Genomic DNA, 19,583 nt, shown 5'->3' with positions numbered 1-19,583 from the left:
AGGGGGGGGTGGGGAGAGTAGAGAGACCAAGAGAGAGCATCTGAGTTCAGTTCCAAGCACCCATGTTAGGCAGTTCACAACTGTCTTAATTCAGGTTCTAGGGGATCTGATGCCACTAGCCTCCTGGCACCTGGGTTTGCTTCCACACACAGGAGTTGATCAGTGTTTTTATTAGATACCAAACTGTTGGTTAAATACTAGCAATAGGAGAAGTTAGCATCAGGCAGCTTGCTCTGAGTCCTGGACATTTGATGGCTCTCAATGATCAAATGATTGCTGAGCCCTGGCAGTTTGAGGCAGAGCACAGGCAGGACAGTGGTGTAGAATTCCAGCCCCTGGAATGGCTGCTCTGCATAGGTAGAAAGTCCATATGTTTCGGAGTCCAGTACATTGGAACACCAGTGTTCTTAGAAACCACCAATGTCGCCGGGCGTTGGTGACGCACGCCTTTAATCCCAGCACTCAGGAGGCAGAGGCAGGCGGATCTCTGAGTTCGAGACCAGCCTGGTCTAAAAGAGCTAGTTCCAGGACAGCCTCCAAAGCCACAGAGAAACCCTGTCTTGAAAAACCAAAAAAAAAAAAAAAAAAAAAAGGAAACCACCAATGTCACCTGGTTATGTGTTCAGCCTGCTCTCAGGGAAATCTTTAGGACTGCAGGTGGGGAAAAGGGACATGATGAAAAATAACACTTTACTAAGCTTACCTAGAAAAAGTCCAGAATAAGAATTAGTATTTAGTGTGGATTAATGATTTTGTTTTTAGTTTAGTTTATTTCATAAGCCTAAAAGAAAAAAGATAGTATAGCTGGGAGAAATTTCACATTGGTAAAATGTTTGAACGTGTACCCTATTTTGTTCAGTAACTTTTACATAAGTTTACCCTAATATGCCTAGCATTGTAAAACATTCCAAAGTAGAAATGAGCCAGGTGTAGTGACCCAACACCTTTAATCCCAGAACTCAGATCTTTTGAAGAATTCAGAACTAACCTGGTCTGCATTGCTAGTTCCAAGTCAACCAAGGCTACACAGTGAGACCCTGTCTCAAAACAAAAAGTGCTGATACTTATTTTCTGTTCCCAAAGGAACTCATGGTATATAAATCAGGAAGGCCACTGCTCAAGGGGCGTCACCAGCCCAATTGTAATATCCTTCCCACTAGCCCAGCTTGTTAAAAAAGAAAACAAGTCCTCTGAGGGTTCCTGGAGCAACTGTCATTACTCTGAAAAATCCACTGCAGTTGTTGAACATGCTTTGGGGTGCTGGGGAGGGTACAGCACTGGTTGAGGACATCTACCCAAGTACAGCCAAAGGTTGACACCAGGCATCTCCCTCAACCATGTGGGGTTTTGTTTTGTTTTGGTTTTTCAAGACAGGGTTTCTCTGTGGCTTTGGAGGCTGTCCTGGAACTCTCTCTGTAGACCAGGCTGGTCTCGAACTCACAGAAATCCACCTGCCTCTGCCTCTCAACTGCTGGGACTAAAGGCATGTACCACCACCATGTGTTTTTGAGATCAGGTCATTTACTAAACTTTGATGTTTCAGCTAGACCAGCTGCATGTCTCTGGCCCGAACCTCCCAATGTTAGGGTTAACAGATAGAGGCCACTAGACCTGACTTTTGTGTAAGTGCTGTGCATCGAAACTCAGGTCACCATCCTCAGTACAGCAAACACCTTACCCACTAGGCCACCTCCCCAGGCCCTGAGATTCCTTTAAGCACAGCTAAGTAAGACATTCCTGCCTTTCTCCACATAGAAGCACCTGACTACTCAAATCCTTTGTTAGCTTTTATGTGTAGAAGTATTTTGCCTGCATGTATATGTACCATGTTTGTGCAGCCCACCATAGAAGCCAAAGGAGAGAATCAGAGTCCTAGGAACTGGATGACGGTTATGAGCAGCTGGGTGGGTGCTGGCAACTAAACCTGGGCCCTCTATAAGAAAGCTCAGTCCTCTTAACCATTGAGCTGTCTCTCCAGCCCTGGAAATCCTATTTCATAGAAACTGGTAGCCTCTTTTCGTGACTTACTCAATTTTGTGCCAAGATTGAGCATATACTGGAAGTGAAAACTAGAGACACCTTGTATATTGGTCTGCTCTCTGGTAGTTCAGGGCCAGGAAGGAACATTCTGTCAAAGATCTTGCTTATTGCTTCTCTCCATTGTCTGTCCCTGGGTCTTCCAGTGCAGTGAACATTGGCTTCTGCAGAGAGATGGGTAGAAATTGGTGGGAGAGGTGCCTACAGTTGGGACTGGCCAGCAGCAGCCTGTAGGAATCACCTGGAGAACTCCATTCAAGGTCAGAGGACCTGCAAGAACAGGTCTAGGCAGCCCAGAGAGGAGCTGACTCAGGAGCACACACAGGTGCAGTGCCGGGGATCAAATTGGACCCAGTCTCACATCAGCTGTAAACTGAGCATCCTTTTATCTGTTCCATCTTCTCTGGTGTCCAGCTTACAGTTTCTACATTTCCCAGGATATGATGATGGCCTCATCCATCATGCCTAGACCAACCTAGAATTTGCACGAACTGAGGTTTGTATTTATCCTCTTATCTCTGCCTCTGGACAGAGTGGCTGTCTAACCACTCAAAGCACTGTCTGGCCTAGAGTCCAAGGAGTCAGTTTTGCGTATGTGTGATCACCTCCTGGCAGCATTTTTTTTTTTTTTTTTTTTTTTTTTTTTTAAATTCAGTGAATTCCATGATGAGACTGCAAGCATAGAAACCAGAGACTGGAGACACAGCTGTGTGATGTGCTAGTGTGGCTTGGTTAACAGCAATACTAACAGTGAATGCCAAGTACAGGTACTAAATGCCTTGCACATACCTCAGTTGATCCTTAGAACAATGTCATGAGACTAAAGCCTAAGGTGAAAGAAGTCGCTGAAATTGGCATTTGGTAAATGGTATGCTGGGAACCTAATTAGACTTGCCTTTTGGAGCCCTCTCCTTTTTTGTTTTTCAAGACAGGGTTTCTCTATGGCTTTGGAAGCTGTCCTGGAACTAGCTCTTGTAGACCAGGCTGGTCTCAAACTCACAGAGATCTGCCTGCCTCTGCCTCCCCAGTGCTGGGATTAAAGTCACACAGTACCACTCAAAGCATGCCAAGGGGCTGGAGAGATGGCTCAGTGGTTAAGAGCACTGACTGTTCTTCCAGAGGACCTAGGTTCAATTCGTAGCACCCACATGGCAGTTCACACCTGTCTAACTCCCGTTTCAGGGAATCTGGCACCCTCACACAGACATACATTTGGCTAAATACCAATGCACATAAAATAATAAAAATAAATAATTTTTAAAAAGCATGCCAGGTTTCCACAGCTTTGGGTCTCCATAGTTTGCTTTTTTTTTTTTTTTTTCTTAATAAATACGTAGATCAGACTGGCCTCTGCTTCCACCAGAGTACTGAGATTAAAGTTGTATACTACCAAACCCAGCTTTAAGCTTTTTAAATTGTGTCTTATTTGTGTGTGTGTGTGGTCACACATGAGTGCAGTTCCCACAGATTCCAGAAGCAGGTGTTGGATGCCCTGGAGCTGGAGTTACAGGCAGTTATGAGCTACCTGATGTACTTGCTGGGAACTGAACTTGGGTCCTCTGCAAGAGTAGCAAAGGGCCTTAATCACCGAGCCATCTCTCTGGCCCTTCTATCTTTGTAAATTAGCTCTCCTCCTAAGATTTTGTTCTTGGAGGCAAATCCCCACATTTATTCACACAAGCCCTTTGACTAGGTGCTACCAACATGAGAATACCGTCTGCCCCAGGCCCGGAGCCTGGGCTGCAGAAGTGGGAGAGCAGACAAAGGAGGTGCCAAGCACTAGGTGTGCAATGAGGACTGAGTTCACTTTCCTAGGAGGCAGGCATTGCTGAAGCCTGATTCTTCTCTGTGCCCAGTTGTGGGGCAACTGATGAACACAGGAATGAACAGAACTCAATGGCTTCTCTGGACACCTAAGCATTGGTGAGAATATCACATGCAACCTGGGACCAGGCAGAGGCAGGAATCTGGAACCCAAAAGAGCTAGGGATAGTGTCTGTCCCATTTCGGTTCTGTGCCCATCTGTGTCTGAGTCCCTGGAGACTTGGCTCCAGGTCTCCCAAGAGTTAGCTGGTATCCCAACTTCAGGTACAGCAGCAGCTGGGAATTGTGGCTTCCTCAGCGCCTCAGATTTCTTCATAGTCGTGGTAGTCAATATCTGAGTCAGGCAGGGGATATGACTCAGTGATAGAATATTTGCCCAATGTGCTCGAGGATTTGGGTTGTATGCTCAGCACTGAAGAAGAAAAGAAAGCCAGGTCATTCAGATCTTTGTCTTTAGGCTAGTTCCCCTTTTCAGTTTCCTCCCATGAACAGGGAAGTGCTTAGTCGAACTCTATGGCCCAGAAACCACAATTCATTTTCTTTGAACACTACAGCTTGTTCAGTTTGTCATAGGAGGACACTGTATCTGGGACTGGATTCATTTCATTGCTAGGATGTGGAGTCTAGGGAGAAAGACTAGATAGAGACCTTTCCACCTGACCCACTCCATACAAGCTTGGCTGTCTCTCAAACTAGAGCCACAGTAGGGTCCCCCTGGGCAGAGGTAGCAGAGGTGGGAGAGGGGCCTGATGCGCCAAAGGACTTACCTGGATCCTGTGTTTGAGTTTTGGATTTAAGGTCTTTCTTGTGGACAGAAACCTTGCTGTACAGATTTGATTTGTCCTTGGGGAGCTCCTGCAAAGTCTTCGCCTTGGGTTCAGGCTGTGGGTAGGATTGCTGTTGTCCTATAACTTGAGACTGAGAAGGAAGGCAAAACAACAAATCAAAAAAAAAAAAAAGAAACAAACAAACAAAAAAAACCCCAAAATTAGAAATCAGAAAAGGTACGAGATCAGCTGTCAAGCCCATGAGATGGAGTTTGCCAACAGTGCCACTTGCTGTCTGTTTTTCTGGGTCAGGCTTCTAGAGCAGGAGTTCCTCGTGAGACTGAAGCTCCTCAGGACTCATCTTTTTAACTCCCACTGTCACAAGATTACATGATAATAAATGCAGGCCTCCTGAGCTCTCAAAACAGTATGCTTGTTGTGTTCACAAAACATGCTTCAGATAGGTCACTCAGGCACACAGGCACTGCAATCAGGGCCGAGTTCAAACCCAGCCCTGCCATCTCCTATCTATATGAGCTCAGGTGACTTGCCTCAGCTGGAGAGAGGAGAGTGTGCTACAGGGGAGGGGCATTGTGAGAATAGGTGGGGTCAGCCACCAAGAAACATGCTACAGACAAACAGGAAGTGGCTACCACAAGGGCTTGCAGGGGAAGTCCTCTTAGGTTTACCACTAAGAAAGACGCTCAGAGGGGTAGCTGGGGCCTGCATCCCCACTCTCCCATCTTTGACTCCCCTGGCTTATTCAGCAGTGCCCACCAGTCTTGGAGACGTGGAATTTCTGCTCTCTGCCCTCCACCCCCTTATCCTGCCCAACTCTTCTTAGGCAGAGAGACTACAATATAGTGATTGAAAATGACATATCTCCAATCTATGGACACAGTAGTAAGATGACAAAGAGAACAGGGCCAGCTCTCTTAAGGGTCTGGTATAGTTCTAGTATGGGCTATGTGAATTCTGTGACCCATACTAGATCCATGTGCCAACCCAGAGCCCTTCTGTGGCTGGAGTTGGGAACACAAAGTGGTGGGAGGTAGCCTAGGAATGCCAGACTGTTATCAATTAATGAAGGACTCTGATGCCGTGTGGACTCACTGAAGGTTTCAGAACTGTGCAGCAGGCAACCAGAGAAAGATTTCAGAGCTATGCTGGTTAGTTTTCACTGTCAATTTGACACAGCCTAGTACTACCTAGGAAGAGAGTCTCAATGAGGAATTATCTAGATCAGGTTGGCCTGTGGTTATGTCTATGGGGGATTGTCTTGCCTGCCAATCAGTGTTGGACAAACAAGCCCACTGTAGGTGACTCCCATTCTCTATGCTGGACTCTGAACTGTATAGAAGTAAAGAAAGTCATCAGGAAAGCTAGTAGGCGGTATACATTTATCATCTTCTTTCTGCTCTTGACTGGACGTCGAATGCCAGCTGTCTCAAGCCCATCTCTGTGACTTCCCTGCAGTGAAAGGCTATAACCTGGGATTGTGAACTCAAACCCGCCTCCTCTATGTTGCTTTGGTTCAGGGCATTTTATCACAGCCACATAAAACAAACCAGGACAGGAGGCCATCCTAAGAGCTATTGTAAGAACAGAGGTTCCTTCCACATGGGAGTGGCAGCAAGGTGACAGCAAAGGCACCAGAAACTTAGAATGTCTACACTCAAGTCCATTTAGTAACTCCAACTTGAGGGGCAAGCCAGAGTCTCAGTCCTCATTTTCTCCATCAGAAAACACAGATACTCACACCAACTTTAAGATTATGAGGCCTGAATATGAATGATTGGTACAAAGATTAGAACTTAATGAGCCGCAAGTTCAATACAATTGAGGGAGAGGATCATGGCAGGCAAAAAGCGAGGAAAGGGTGCAGGGTGAGCCGCACAGGTGACCCCTCGCTGACTGTTAGGTGCTGTTCGTACCTTCCCACTGGCCGCCTTGCAGCTCTCTATTCTCTGCTCACTGACACCCTTGCTCTTTGGGGGCCTGGGCGGGGGAGCTTGGCTCTCAGAGGCTGGCAGCTTCCGGAGAGTGTAGTAGAAGGCTTCGGACAGTTCCTCCACCCTCGCCACAGAGCGTGGCTCAGCCACCTGGCCTGGCTGCCCCTCAGCTTCCATCACAGTCAGGTCCAGCCACCGAGGAGGGATCTCAAAGCACATTTCTGGCTGGGAGTCCAGGCCGACCACCAAAAAGGGTTCCATGATCTTCTCTTCCAGCCGCAGGCCCGGGAAGGAGACCAGAGGGTCAGTGGGGTGCTGGGCATCCTTGGCCACCACCTTGACCTCACAGGGCAGGGAGAACTGGGCAGTGAGATCTACTAGGCTATAGCGCCGGCCATCATTCACCTCCTCCACAAAGGCACCAGAGAGGTAGAGGGGCAGCAGAATCTGTTCTTTGTTCTCTACCTCCTCCTCTTCCTCTTCCTCCTCTTCCTCCCCTGCCTGCTCACTCAGCCGCTGACATACCAAGACATCTATGTCCTGGCCCTGTGTCCCAAGGACCTGGCCTTGCCTCAGCACCTCCAGCCGATCCCCCACAGCCAGGAAAGAAAATCCAGGATTCTCCTCTTCATTCCCATCACAGTCTTTTGTGGCCACCACCCGGAGGGGTCGGCCTGGCTGGAGAGCACCCAAAAGATCATAGGTCGTGGGGAACTCCCTGGGCCTCCGCCTCAGCTTGCCCTGGTAGGCCCCAGAGAGAATAAAGTATCTGGGAACCCTTCGGCTCTTGCTTATGGCCACGACCCGCCAGGGTGGCGAGGCTGGCCCGTAGATGCAGAGCTTCTGGCCTTTGCGTAGGGAGCCCACCCATGGGTTGAGGAAGATGGGAGGGCCCTCAGGAACCTCCAGGATCTCTGTGGACATAGGGAAGGGGCCACCCTGGGCCAGGACCTCGCTGAGCAGCAGTGGTTTGATGAAATGGATATCGTGGGAGGAGGCGGTGACATCTTCTACCTCCACCTCCAGGGTGGATGGTATCTTGACGATGGTGGGGCGCACTGTGGAGAGAGGGGCGGTCGGGTACAGCATAGCACCCCGTGGTGGCCCCCACCCCAGCTTTGAGTCTATTTCATCTTTTCTTTCCCACAATCATTTTCCTTCTGTACTAGATTTTTTTAGCCCAATCTTTTTTTAGCCCAATCTTTTTTCAACCTCTTTTTTGTCTCTTAATTTTTTAATTTAAAAAATTTTTAAAAGACTTATTTATTATGTATACAGTGTTCTGCCTACATATATATGCATGTATGCCTGCATGCCAGCATAGGGTACCAGATCTCAGATCTCTTGTGCTCTTAACCTCTGAGCCATCTCTCCAGCCCTTAATTTAAAATTTTATATTTGTTTTTATTACTTATAACTGTGTATAGGTATGTGCATGTTAGTGCAGGTGACCACAGAGGCCGAGCCAGAGGAGTTGGATCCTGCAGGGGCTGGCATTACAGGAGGCTGTGAGCTGCCTGACAGGGTAACTACAGTTCCAGGTGGATCTGATGCCCTTTTCTGACCTCCGTGGGCACCAGGCATGAACATGCTGCATGCTGTAGACAGACATTCAGCCCAAACACCCATACACATAAAATCATTTTAAGAGCTCCTTATTAAAATAAATATAAAGCCCTTGAGCCAGGCGTTGAGATCTCACTGTCCCACTCCTGCTTTTTTTTTTTTTTCATGATTTATTTATTATGTATACAGTGTTCTGCCTGAATGACTGCCTGCAGGCCAGAGGAGGGCAACAGAGCTCATTACAGATGGTTGTGAGCCACCATGTGGTTGCTGGGAATTGAACTCACGACCTCTGGAAGAGCAGTCAGTTCTCTTAACCACCAAGCCATCTCTGCAACCCCACTCTTACTTCTTTAAATATATATATATATATATATATATATATATATATATATAATTTTATTATTGGGGTGTGTGTGTGTGTGTGTGTGTGTGTGTGTGTGTGTGTGTATACAAATGCCAAAGCTAACATGGAGGTCAGAGGACAATTTTCACAACAAATGTTTTTATGCACTAAGCTACCTTGCTAATCCCCCTTTTAATTAATTAATTGTTTTGTTTTTGCAGTTTTGAGACAGCATCTATGTAGCCCTGGCTAGTGTGGAATCTAACCTTGGCCAACTCTGTAAAGCATGAGGGACCTTGGGTGTGTTCATTCTATTTTCCTATCTCTTCTTATGCCATTATTTCCTGTTTCATTGGGCATCTGTATTCTGTTACGTGGCAGACACTGGATAAACAAGCTGGAGCCCCAGGCTGTGCACAGGGTCAGGGGTATCTTTGAACTGTCCAGCTCCCAACCACTCTACTCCTGCCTGCCCACCTGCCCAGGTAACTCACTGTGCATCACGGCTTGGAGCATATACTGGGACTTCAGGATCACGGAGCGCCAGGGTAGGCAGGGGCAGGTGAGCATAAGGCCCTGCATAGCTGGATCCTGCAGGATTTGGAGCAGGGTTTGAGGGGCAGCAGGCTTGCATCTCCAGAAGGGTCCCTTCTGGGAAAGGGGCAGATAATGGATGATCTCCTGGGCCTTTGAGTCCTGGACACAGCATGCATAGTGGGTCCCATGATGTATCTCCACAGCTTCGAGCCTGAGCAGCTGATCCGCAGGCACCACCGTGGCCTCCGTAATAATTCTTTCCGTTGACTTGAAGTAGATGGGCCACTGTGTGGAGGTCTGGGGCATGGCAGAGATGAGCTCCTCCAGGGTTCTGTAGCTCTGCAGGCTGGTGAGTGTACTGAAGAGGCCTGTGGGAGTCAGCAGTGGGGGAGGGGGGGATGGGGGAAGGGCAACCTTTTGCTGGGCCAGGTTCTACAGACAAGCCAGCCAGAGTCCCTCCTAGAGCCTGCATCTGGACATCCTGAGGCATCTATGGACGGAGGCTGGAAGATTGTGAGGAACAGGAATGGTGACACAAGGGATGTGACCAGAGACACAAAGAAGAGAATAAGGGCACATTCTCTAACACACACACACACACACACACCATGCTTTGCCTCTTTTCTGACCTCTGTCTCCAACTTGGCCAACCCATCACTTTTTCCTTCAGACACCTCCCCTATAGCTCCAAGCCCACACATCTAGTGTCTCTCCCCATCCTGAGTCTTTCTCCCAAATTAGAATCCCAGGTGCCCTCTGATACCCACCCCTCAGTTGGTCTGCCAGGACCATGTGACTGCTCTCCCACACTCCTGTGGTCCCCAGACGTTCTGCCACCAGGCTGGTCCATTGCCCAACTTCTGGAAACAATGGTTTCCTGTCCCAAACTCACAACACAAACCTAATCAAGAAAATATCACAAAGCCTAGACTGTAGGATATCCTACAAAAATATTGGTCTGAGATCAGAGATACAGTGTTCACTTAACATGTGAGAGGCCCTGAGCTAGACCCCCTGAGCTAAAAATATTCCATATGGCCTAGTGTCGTGGCTCACACTTTTAATCCCAGCACTAGGGAGGCAGAGGCAGGCATATCTCTGTGAGTTTGAGACCAACCTGGTCTACAAGAGCAAGTGCTAGGATAGGCTCCAAAGCCACAGAGAAATCCTGTCTCGAAAAACAAAAAATCCACAGGAGAATCACCTCATTTGAATAGCGGAAAAGCCCCAGGCTCCTCAGCACTTCACCAGAGAAAGTGTCAGTCTAACTAGAGGGTCTATTTCTGCTCATCTCCCACCACCACCCGCTGTAAGCTTCTGTGTGTGAGTGTGTGTGTGTGTGTGTGTGTGTGTGTGTGTGTCTGTGTCTGCGTGTCTGTGTCTGTGTGTGTGTATATCTGTGTCTGCGTGTCTGTATGTCTGTGTCTGTGTGTGTCTGTGTATGTGTCTGTGTGTGTTGTCTGTGTGTATATGTGTCTGTGTCTGTGTGTGTGTGTGTGTCTGTGTGTCTGTCTGTGTCTGTGTGCGTGTATGTGTGTGTCTGTGTGTGTCTGTGTGTATATGTGTCTGTGTCTGTGTCTGTGTGTGTGTGTGAGTCTGTGTGTCTGTGTGTCTGTGTGTATATGTGTCTGTGTGTGTGTCTGTGTCTGTGTGTGTGTGTGTGTGTGTGTATGTCTGTGTCTGTGTGTGTGTGTGTGTGTGTGTGTCTGTGTGTGTGTGTGTGTGTGTGTGTGTGTGTGTCTGTGTGTGTGTGTCTGTGTGTCTGTGTGTGTGTGTGTGTGTGTGTGTGTGTGTGTGTGTGTGTGTGTGTGTGTGTGTGTGTGTCTGTGTGTCTGTGTGTCTGTGTGTCTGTGTGTCTGTGTGTTCAGGATGTACCCCCTCTACTCTATATTTACACATGTTACTTCTTCAAATCTAGCATCAAGTCCAAGGGTTCATAATAGAGGAGGATGCTGAGGCCACCCAGGCTGCTCCCAGCCACAGACAAGACACCTCCTGTTCCATAATAACAAGCCTCTTGGGGGTTACTTTTTCTGCTTGCTTGGCTAGCTTGCTTGTTTTTGAGACAGGGTTTCATGGATCTCAGGCTGGTCTTGGAATCTACAGGGATCTTTAATTTTTTTTTTTTTTTTTGGACTGGGCAGGGGTTTGAGACAGGGTTTCTCTGTGTAGCCTTAGCTATCCTGGAACTAGCTCTTGTAGACCAGGCTGACCTCCAACTCACAGAAATCCACCTACCTCTGCCTCCCTCCTGAGTGATGGGATTAAAGACGTGTGCCACCACCACCCAGCCTAATTTTCTTTTAAGTTAAAAAAAAATCACATTTGGGTTGGAGAGATGGCTCAGAGGTTAAGAGCACTGGCTGCTTTTCTAGAGAGGTCCTACGTTCAATTCCCAGTAACCACATGGTGGCTCACAACCATCTGTAATGAAATCCGGTGCCCTCTTCTGGCCTGCAGGCAGAACACTATACATAATAAATAAATAAATCTTTTTCTAAAAATCACATTTAAGCTAGGCATGGTGGTGCACACCTTTAGTCTCAGCACTCGGCAGGCAGAGGGAGGCAGATCTCTATGAGTTTGAGGCCAGCCTGGTTTACAGAGTAAATTCAAGGTCAACTAAGGTTGTATAGCAAGATCTTGTCTCAAAAAAAAAAAATGAAATGAAATAAAATAAATCACATTTATCTAGTGTATACACGTAGGTACGTGCATCTACGGCACACGCGTGGAGGTCAGACTATGTATGCATGAGCATGCTACCACCCATGTGTGGAGGTCACATGGGGACGACTTCTACCATGTAGGTTCCGGGAATTGAACTTGAATCATCAAATTTGGCAGCAAGTGTCTGCTGCTGATCATCTCCAAGGTGTGAGACCTACTTCTGCTCTTCCTGCCTCCACTGTCTAAATCCTGGGATTACAGGCATGTGCCACTACCTCAGCGGGTTTAGGCAGTGCTGGGGATAGAACCCAGGACTGCATGTACACTCGGGAAGCATTCTACCAACTGAGTGGCATCTTCAGGCCCTGACCCCTTTTGAGACAGTATCTTATGCATCCTAGACTTGCTAGGTAGCTAAGGTTAGCCTCGAACTCCTGATCTTTAGCCTCTACCTCCCTTGTGCTAGAATCCAGGAATGTCACCACACCTGTTTCTCCTGGGATTTCTTAGGCACCAAATGGGCACATGCCAACTCCCTTATCTGGGGACCTCTTACTCCTGGATCTGTAGAGCCTGGAGTGCAGGCCACCCCATGCTGAGCTGGTGCCTGCTTCATGGACCCTTGCCTTCTCTCACTGCCACTCCAGAAGGGCATAGTTCATTCTGGTCCACACACCCAGCTCCCCATTGGGCCTGGCACACATGGGTGTCATTAGATCTTTGATGAATGGATGTATGAGCAAATAGAGATCAAAAGCTGAAGACCAGCTGGGTGGTGGTGGTGGTGGTGGTGGTGGTGGTGCACACCTTTAATCCCAGCACTCGGGAGGCAGATGCAGGAGATCTCTGTGAGTTCGAGACCAGCCTGGTTTACAGAGCTAGTTCCAGGACAGCCTCCAAAGCCACAAAGAAACCCTGTCTCAAAAAAAAAAAAAAAAAAAGCTGAAGACCTAGGGGCAGATGTGATCAGAAGAGGGCAGGGACATGCCAGGCTCTGTGGTGATATTTTGTTTGTGCCTGAAGATCAAAGTTAACCATAGAGGCCAGGCATTGTGGCCCACACCATTGAGCCCAGCACTTGGCATCTCTTGCCTTTGATCCCGGTACTTGGGAGGCACATACCTTTAATCCCAGTACTAGGGGGGTGGAGATAGGAATAGAACGAGGGTGGAGACAGGATCTCTGGCCCATTCAGTCTGAGGATTCGTAGAGACAGGAGCTCAACCCCTTCCATCTGAGGATTCAGTAGAGGTAAGTAGTCTCCCTAGTAGCTGGCTCCTTTACTTCTCTGATCTTTCAGCATTTACCCAGATATACGACCAATTAGAACTCACTCTGCAAGGCTCAGGACATCCTCAAGGATGCACCCAGAATGTATCCTTGGCCTTGAAGCTACATAAACAGTAGACATGTCACCCTTATATGCAAAGCCAGAGGGCCGGGAGTAATACCCGGAGTGGCAAACGCACCCACAGGCCGCTGAAGCTATGCCTACAGGATGCCAGGACAGGTGCACACCTTACCTGAGAAGTCGGGGTTGAGCTCCAAGGTCTGACCCGTCTCTGGGTTCTCACAGAGCACCTTCTGGAGGTGAACATGGGTGACCTTGATCAGGTCCCCTGTGGAGAGGCAACACTCATTCCCAAAAAGCTCATAGATGGAACCTGTGGAGAGACACACTCAGTTTCTATTTTTGGCAAAGGCCAAGCCCCGGTTGGCCTGTGCCCTGTTCCCCACAAACTCTGCTCAGCTGTCCCTGCAGCCTGATTGTCTTTCTCTCTTTCAGATAACTGAGCACTGAACCGGAGGTTCCTGCATATGTGTAAATACCCCATGCTGAAGCCTCCATTTTCTTCCTTGCCTTTCCTTGATAAAGGGTGTAGTTCTTTTTTTTTTTTTTCTTTTTCTTAGTTCTTTGCTCTTTGACTGTTTGGTCTTTTGAGGGCCAGCTCCCAAATAAATCACACACAGAATCTTATTGTTACTTATTGTATGTAAGCCTTAGCTTGTTTTTTTCTTGCCAACTTTTCTAAACTTAAATGATCTCGACTACCTTTTGCCTCTGGGCTTTTTTTCTTTTCTTACTTCTGTGTATTTTACTGTCACTCCCACTTTGTGGCTGGCTGGGCCGGGCAGGGTGTACAGGCTGGCCCTACCTAGCTCCTCTTGCTCATTCTCTTCCTTCTATTTATACTCTCTGCCTATCAGCATCGCCCAACCTTGCTATATTCAGTGCTTTATTAGACCATCAGGTGTTTTAGACAGGCAAAGAACCACAGCTTCACAGAGTTAAACAAATACAGCATTAACAAAAGCAACACATCTTTACATTATTGAACAAATGCTCCACAGCATAAACAAAGGTAACACACCTTTAATATTCCACAACACTTCCACTTTTTTTGTCTAAATAAAAAGAAAGGTTTTAACTTTAACATAGTAAAACTATACACAACAAAAAACAGTTATCAAGTAAGAATTATATTTACAATATTCTGTTCACTTGTAGTTAGCGTGTTGAGAGAAAATACTGTATTATCTATCCTATCTTAGTGAGTCTAAAGTTTTACACATAATTTGCTTTCTATCATAACTAAGGAAAGCTGCAACTATAACCATCTTGTCTTTAACTCCAAAGATCCCAGAAGGATATAATGTTACCTGAGTAAGCAGGAAATACATCACAGAGTAAGAGTGAAAATAAGATATATAGAAGTAAGAAAAGGAAAATCCCAGAAGCAAAAGGTAGCTGGGATAATTTAAGTTTAGAAAGGCTGGGAAGAAACAAACCAAGCTAAGGCCAGGCATTCATATTAAATAAGAATACAACTCTGTGTGTGATTTATTTGGGAGCTGGGTGGCAGGTCCTCAAAAGACCAGAGTCAAACAGCAAAGAACTAAGAATAAAAAACAAAAACAAACAAAAATAACACCTACATTTTGACATTCCAACGTGGGGCTAGAGTAAAAGAAAATATAACAACAAATGGCAGCTGGCTCAACTGGCCATCCTTAGCTTACGCCGTCACCGCTGACCGTGGGAGGTAGCCCTGGTGATGCCCATTCTTCCCTTTCTCCCAATTCATGCCTCCTAGAGTAAGTGCAGCCAGGGCTGGTCCATTCTCAACATCACCACAGCCTCTGAAGGTGTTTTCCACCCATCAAACAGTAAATAGCCCAGTAAGCCCCACTTCCCCTTCACAGTTACATCAGGCTTGGAGTAAGTAGATGACACATAGATACAGAGGGCCAGGTGGTTCTTCCACAGCACCTGCTTTCTACTTCAGACTAGTGAGTTGCATTTACTTATTTACTTATTATTGAAACAGGCTCTCCTGTAGTTCAGGTTGGCCTGGGAACTCTGTATATCAAAGATGACACTGAACTTCTGATCCTCTGCCTCTACCTTCCAATACCCGAATGACAAGGGGTGTGCCACCATGCCGAGTTCTTAGCAGCACTGGGAATCAAATCCAGGGGTTCATGCACCATGGGTGAACACTCTACCAATTGAGCCACACCCCCAGCCCAGATGAGTTGCTTTTTAAGTTTTTGGGTTTTTTCCAAACTTTTTGGTTTATCTTGAGTACATTCCACAGCATGGTTGTAGAAATCAGGGCAACTCTTGGGAGCCAGTTCTCTCCTTGCAGTGAGACTCATGGATTGAATTCAGGTTGGCAGGGTTGGCAGCGACCACCCCACCACCCTGCCCACCAGCCAGCTCACCAGCCCAGTGAGTTCCTCTTAGGGGAAGTGGAGGAGATCGAGGTTCTGAGCCACCTCCAGATTCAGCAGCCCACTCGCCTGACGAAAGGCTAAGCCATGGAGAACACTGGAAGACACACAGTAAAGATCTCACAGCCCAGCGTGTGCACTGGGGAGGGAGGTCCCCATCCAGCTGGCAGAGGATGGGAAACTGTAGCTGGAAGGGCCTTGAGGCCACCTGACAGCCCCTCCCCCAGGACAGCCCCGGTAGGGGGTTAGGGCTGCTCACATGGCCGTGAGAAACTAGTGTAAACCCCACTCTAAGCCCTCAGGAAAGTGCACACAGCTGCTACAAGGTCAGGGTGCGGACCTTGCGGCCAGGGAGACTATATATACCTGGCCCTGAATTAGCCGTGGATTTAAAAATACCAGCCCTGCCTGCATAACTGCGCTGCTGCTTCTCTACCCTGAAGATGCTTGACTGCCCTTTGGGGAACAGGGGCCAGAAGTTTCCCTTTGCTTGACAGTTTCTCTTTCCTAAAGATGACAGCTCAGAGAAGTGGTGTCAGCCCCTCCAAAGGATCAGTAAAGAGGAAGATCATCCTGGGCTAAATAAAAACCTCTAGGCTAGCCTAGGCTACATGAAACCCTGCCTCAAAAATATCAAAAAGAAGCCAGTAAGATACTGGCAGGTAAAGACTCTTTCATCCCCAAGTCCCACGTAGTGGCAGAAAATTGACTCCCAAAAGTTGTCCTGTGACCTTCACATGCACACTGTGGCTCATGTGAGCCCCTCCCACACACAACAAATCAATAAATGTAAACAAAAGTTCGTAAGACTCACGGTGGAGAAACACATCAGTAACCCCACCATTCCGGAAACTTAGGCAGGAGAAGTCTGAATCACACAGGAAGAGCTTGTCTTAAACCAAAAAAGAATTAAGGATGTTAGTTAGCTCAGTGCTGGAGCGCTGGTCTAGGGTATACATCCAGGACCTGTCTCCAGCATGGCGGGAATGTGGGAGTTGGAGGAGGGAGAGGGAGGCAGGAGGAAGAACTTGGGTGTCAATTTGGGGGTGTCAAGTCCAGGGTACTTACCTCCACAACTGGAATTCCTAACCACATGGTCAGCTACTCTCCCACACTTTGCCCTCCCTTGCCCCTGTGGTCATCTACCTTCCACATAACCTTATTTGCATATCCACAGCCTGTGATATGTCTCGGTCATGTCACCCCAATTTGAGCCACTTCCCACCACCCCAGGTCAGAAGAAATGAGGAAACTCCAGTATTGTGTCAGAGGTGAGCAAGGGGTGCCGGGAGGATGTTCTAGGCTGGAGAAGGGACAAACAGACCTCAGATGACTGCTTCAGGGACCCATCAGATTCCAGTGGACCCAAGAGACCCACTGTGAAGTGGAGGCCCTCCTTAGTCTAGAATCCACTTGGCCATCAGAACACTCTGCTGGCAGAGTCAGGTTCCCTCACTCTGGAGAGCAGGATGAGACAGGCGCTCACAAGAGGCTTGTTCTCTGAGGAAGGAGTCTGCATTCCCCAAGCTACCTCCACTCTTCTCTGCCTCCCTCTTTTCACTGGGGCTATGGTTCCTCCCTCCACAGAGCAGCCAAGTGGGTGTCTCATCCCCTACATCCCTTCTCCTCCTCCCCCTACCCAAGTGGTCAATCCTTGGCCACTCGCTGTTTTGAGCCATAACTGGGGACTGTGTTCCTGATATGCCCATCTCTTCTCTGCTATGAACCAGGAACTCTGTGAACAAAAAGTAGGTGTGCAAGGCAAGGAGCAGGAAGGCTTCCTGGAGGAAGGACCATTCAAACTGAGAAACGAAGACATTATCTGACTATCTAGGAAGAGGGCCGGGGAGACAGAAGGCAAAGAGCCCAGTGGGAGGGCTAAGCCTGTGCTTAAATAATGGACTGGGGTGTATGGAGCTCAGTGCTGGAGCTCAGGGTCCTGGGTTGGATCCCTGAAGAAAGGAAGAGAAGATTAGAGACGAGGGAGAAAAAGGAGTAGGAAAAAGACAAGGGAGCAGCAGCAACCCAGGCATGGCAATTTCAGGCAGAGGCAAAAGGATCACTGCGAGTCTGAGGCCAGCCTGGGCTACAAAACAAGATCCTCTCTCTCTTAAACAAAACTATAGCGAGCGCCCTAGTGCCCGCCTAGCACAGTGGAGGAGTGAGCTCCATTTACTTATTTGTCCATTTATTGTTACAATTGTTCTTGCTGCTTGGGACAGGGTTTCCTAGATTGTTCAGTTGTCCTTGCCTTGCTGCACCCCATTTTCTGTGCTAACTCAACGGCTTCTCATCACCCACGGAACAACGCCGAGGTGCAAGGAGGCGGTTTTTTGGTGCGAACTCATAAAGCTCGGGCAAGAGGCAGCATCCTAATTCAAACCCCAACTTCCTCAGGGTCTCACTCTGTACCAGACTGACCTGGAACTCACCATACAGGCCAGTAGCCCCAAATTTGTGCCAGTGCTCCTGCCTCAGCTCCTCAGTGTTGCGACTACAGGCATGATCCAGCGTGCCTGGCTGCTTCCCCCATGGCCCGCTCACCTTCAGAGTAGACTCCGGAGCAGACCCGCAGCACGCGCGGAAGGGAAGCGGGGTCCAGGCGGCTCGCGAAGTCCTGCAGCGGCACGGGCACCGGCACGGGCACCGGCACGGGCACCGGCACGGGCTCCATGGTCGTCAGCTGGCGCTCAGATGTCGGAGTCTGCAGCGGGCAGAGCAGAGCCCGGAACCCACGCCCACTGCAGAGGCCACGCCCACACGCCCACGCCCCTAAGTCTTGTTGGCAGGCGCCCAGCTGTGATCACTAACATCCTAACTCTTGGTGAGGACTTTATCCCCCGACCTGTCTCCTCATCTCTAAAATTGAATCCTTTCTTAGTCAAAGTTTCTCCTGTTGTGATAAAATACCACGGCCAAAAGCAGCTTGGGGAGGAAAGGGTTTATTTCAGCTTACAGCTCTGCGATCACACTCCATCACGAGGGAAGTCTGAGCAGGAATTCAAGACCACAACCTGGAGGCTAGAACTGATAGAGAGGCCACAAAGGAACAAGAGGAACGGAACACAAATCTGTCTCTCTCGCTCGCTCGCTCGCTCGCTCTCTCGCTCTCTCTCTCTCTCCCTCCCTCCCTCTCTCTGTCCCTCTCTCCCTTTCTTTTTTGAGACAGGGTTTCTCTGTGTAGCTTTGGAGCCTGTCCTGGAACTCACTTTATAGACCAGGCTGGCCTCGAACTCATAGAGATCCATCTGCCTGCCTCTGCCTCCCGAGCGCCAGGATTAAAGAGGTGTCCCACCGCTGCCTGGCTCAGCTTGCTTTCTTACACAACTCATGACCGCCTGCCCAGGGTCGGCACTACCCCACCCCATGTTCTGGACACAACCACATCAATCATAAGTCAAACCAATGCACTACAAGTTTTGTCTACAGTCAATCCGATGGAGGCATTTCCTTAACTGAGGTTTCTAGGTTTCTAGCTTGGATCAAGTTGACAAAAAAAGCCAACCATGACAATTCCTATACCTTCCTCGACTTCTGCCCCATAATGCAGATTTAAGTTCAAGACTTGATAATTTGATACCCAGAAGACTGATTTGTGTGTGTATGTTTGTGGTGTGTATGTTTGTGGTGTGTATGTTTGTGGTGTGTATGTGTGGTGTGGTATGTGGGTGTGCATGTGTGTGTGGTGAGGGGGGTGTATTATGTGTATGGTATGGTGTGTATATGTGTGTTGTGGTGTTTGCATATGTGTGTGTGTGATGTGTGTGTGGTCCATGTGTGGTGTGGTGTGTGCTTCTTGAGTGCATGTGCCTGTGTAGTGTGTGTGTGTTGTGGTGTGTGTATGTGTGTGTGTGGTGTGTGGTGTGGTATGTGGGTGTGGTATGGTGTGTGTGTGTGGTGTGTGTGGTGTGTGTGGTGTGGTGTGTGTGTGTGTGCTTGTGTGGTATGTGGGTGTGATGCGTGTGTGGTGTGGTGTGTGTGTGTGGTGTGGTGTGTGTGTGTGTGCTTGTGTGGTATGTGGGTATGTGTGGTGTGGTGTATGTGTGATGTGTGATGCATGTGTGGTGAGGTGTGTGTGTGTGTGTGGTGTGTGGTGTGGTATGTGTGTGTGGTGTGGTGTGTGTAGTGTGGTGTGTGTGTGTGCTTGTG

The 19,583-nt window shown here is 48.3% G+C and overlaps 1 protein-coding gene across 1 annotated transcript; it reads right to left on the bottom strand.

Annotated features, from left to right (window-relative positions):
- Window positions 1–3,341: 3,341 nt before the first annotated feature.
- Window positions 3,342–18,108, bottom strand: Themis2 (thymocyte selection associated family member 2). The gene is made up of 6 exons (XM_027399533.2): window positions 17,979–18,108; window positions 13,223–13,363; window positions 8,987–9,397; window positions 6,563–7,638; window positions 4,629–4,779; window positions 3,342–4,273 (listed from the first exon to the last, which is right to left on the bottom strand). The coding sequence occupies exons 1-6, from the start codon at window positions 18,106–18,108 to the stop codon at window positions 4,164–4,166; spliced, it is 2,019 nt and encodes a 672-aa protein (XP_027255334.1). The 3' UTR covers window positions 3,342–4,163.
- Window positions 18,109–19,583: the final 1,475 nt, after the last annotated feature.

The sequence above is a fragment of the Cricetulus griseus genome, chromosome 2, assembly GCF_003668045.3.
Source record: "Cricetulus griseus strain 17A/GY chromosome 2, alternate assembly CriGri-PICRH-1.0, whole genome shotgun sequence".
NCBI lineage: Eukaryota > Metazoa > Chordata > Mammalia > Rodentia > Cricetidae > Cricetulus > Cricetulus griseus.
The sequence above is the reverse complement of the archived record's forward strand: the minus strand, read 5'-3'. Positions and strand labels throughout refer to the sequence as shown.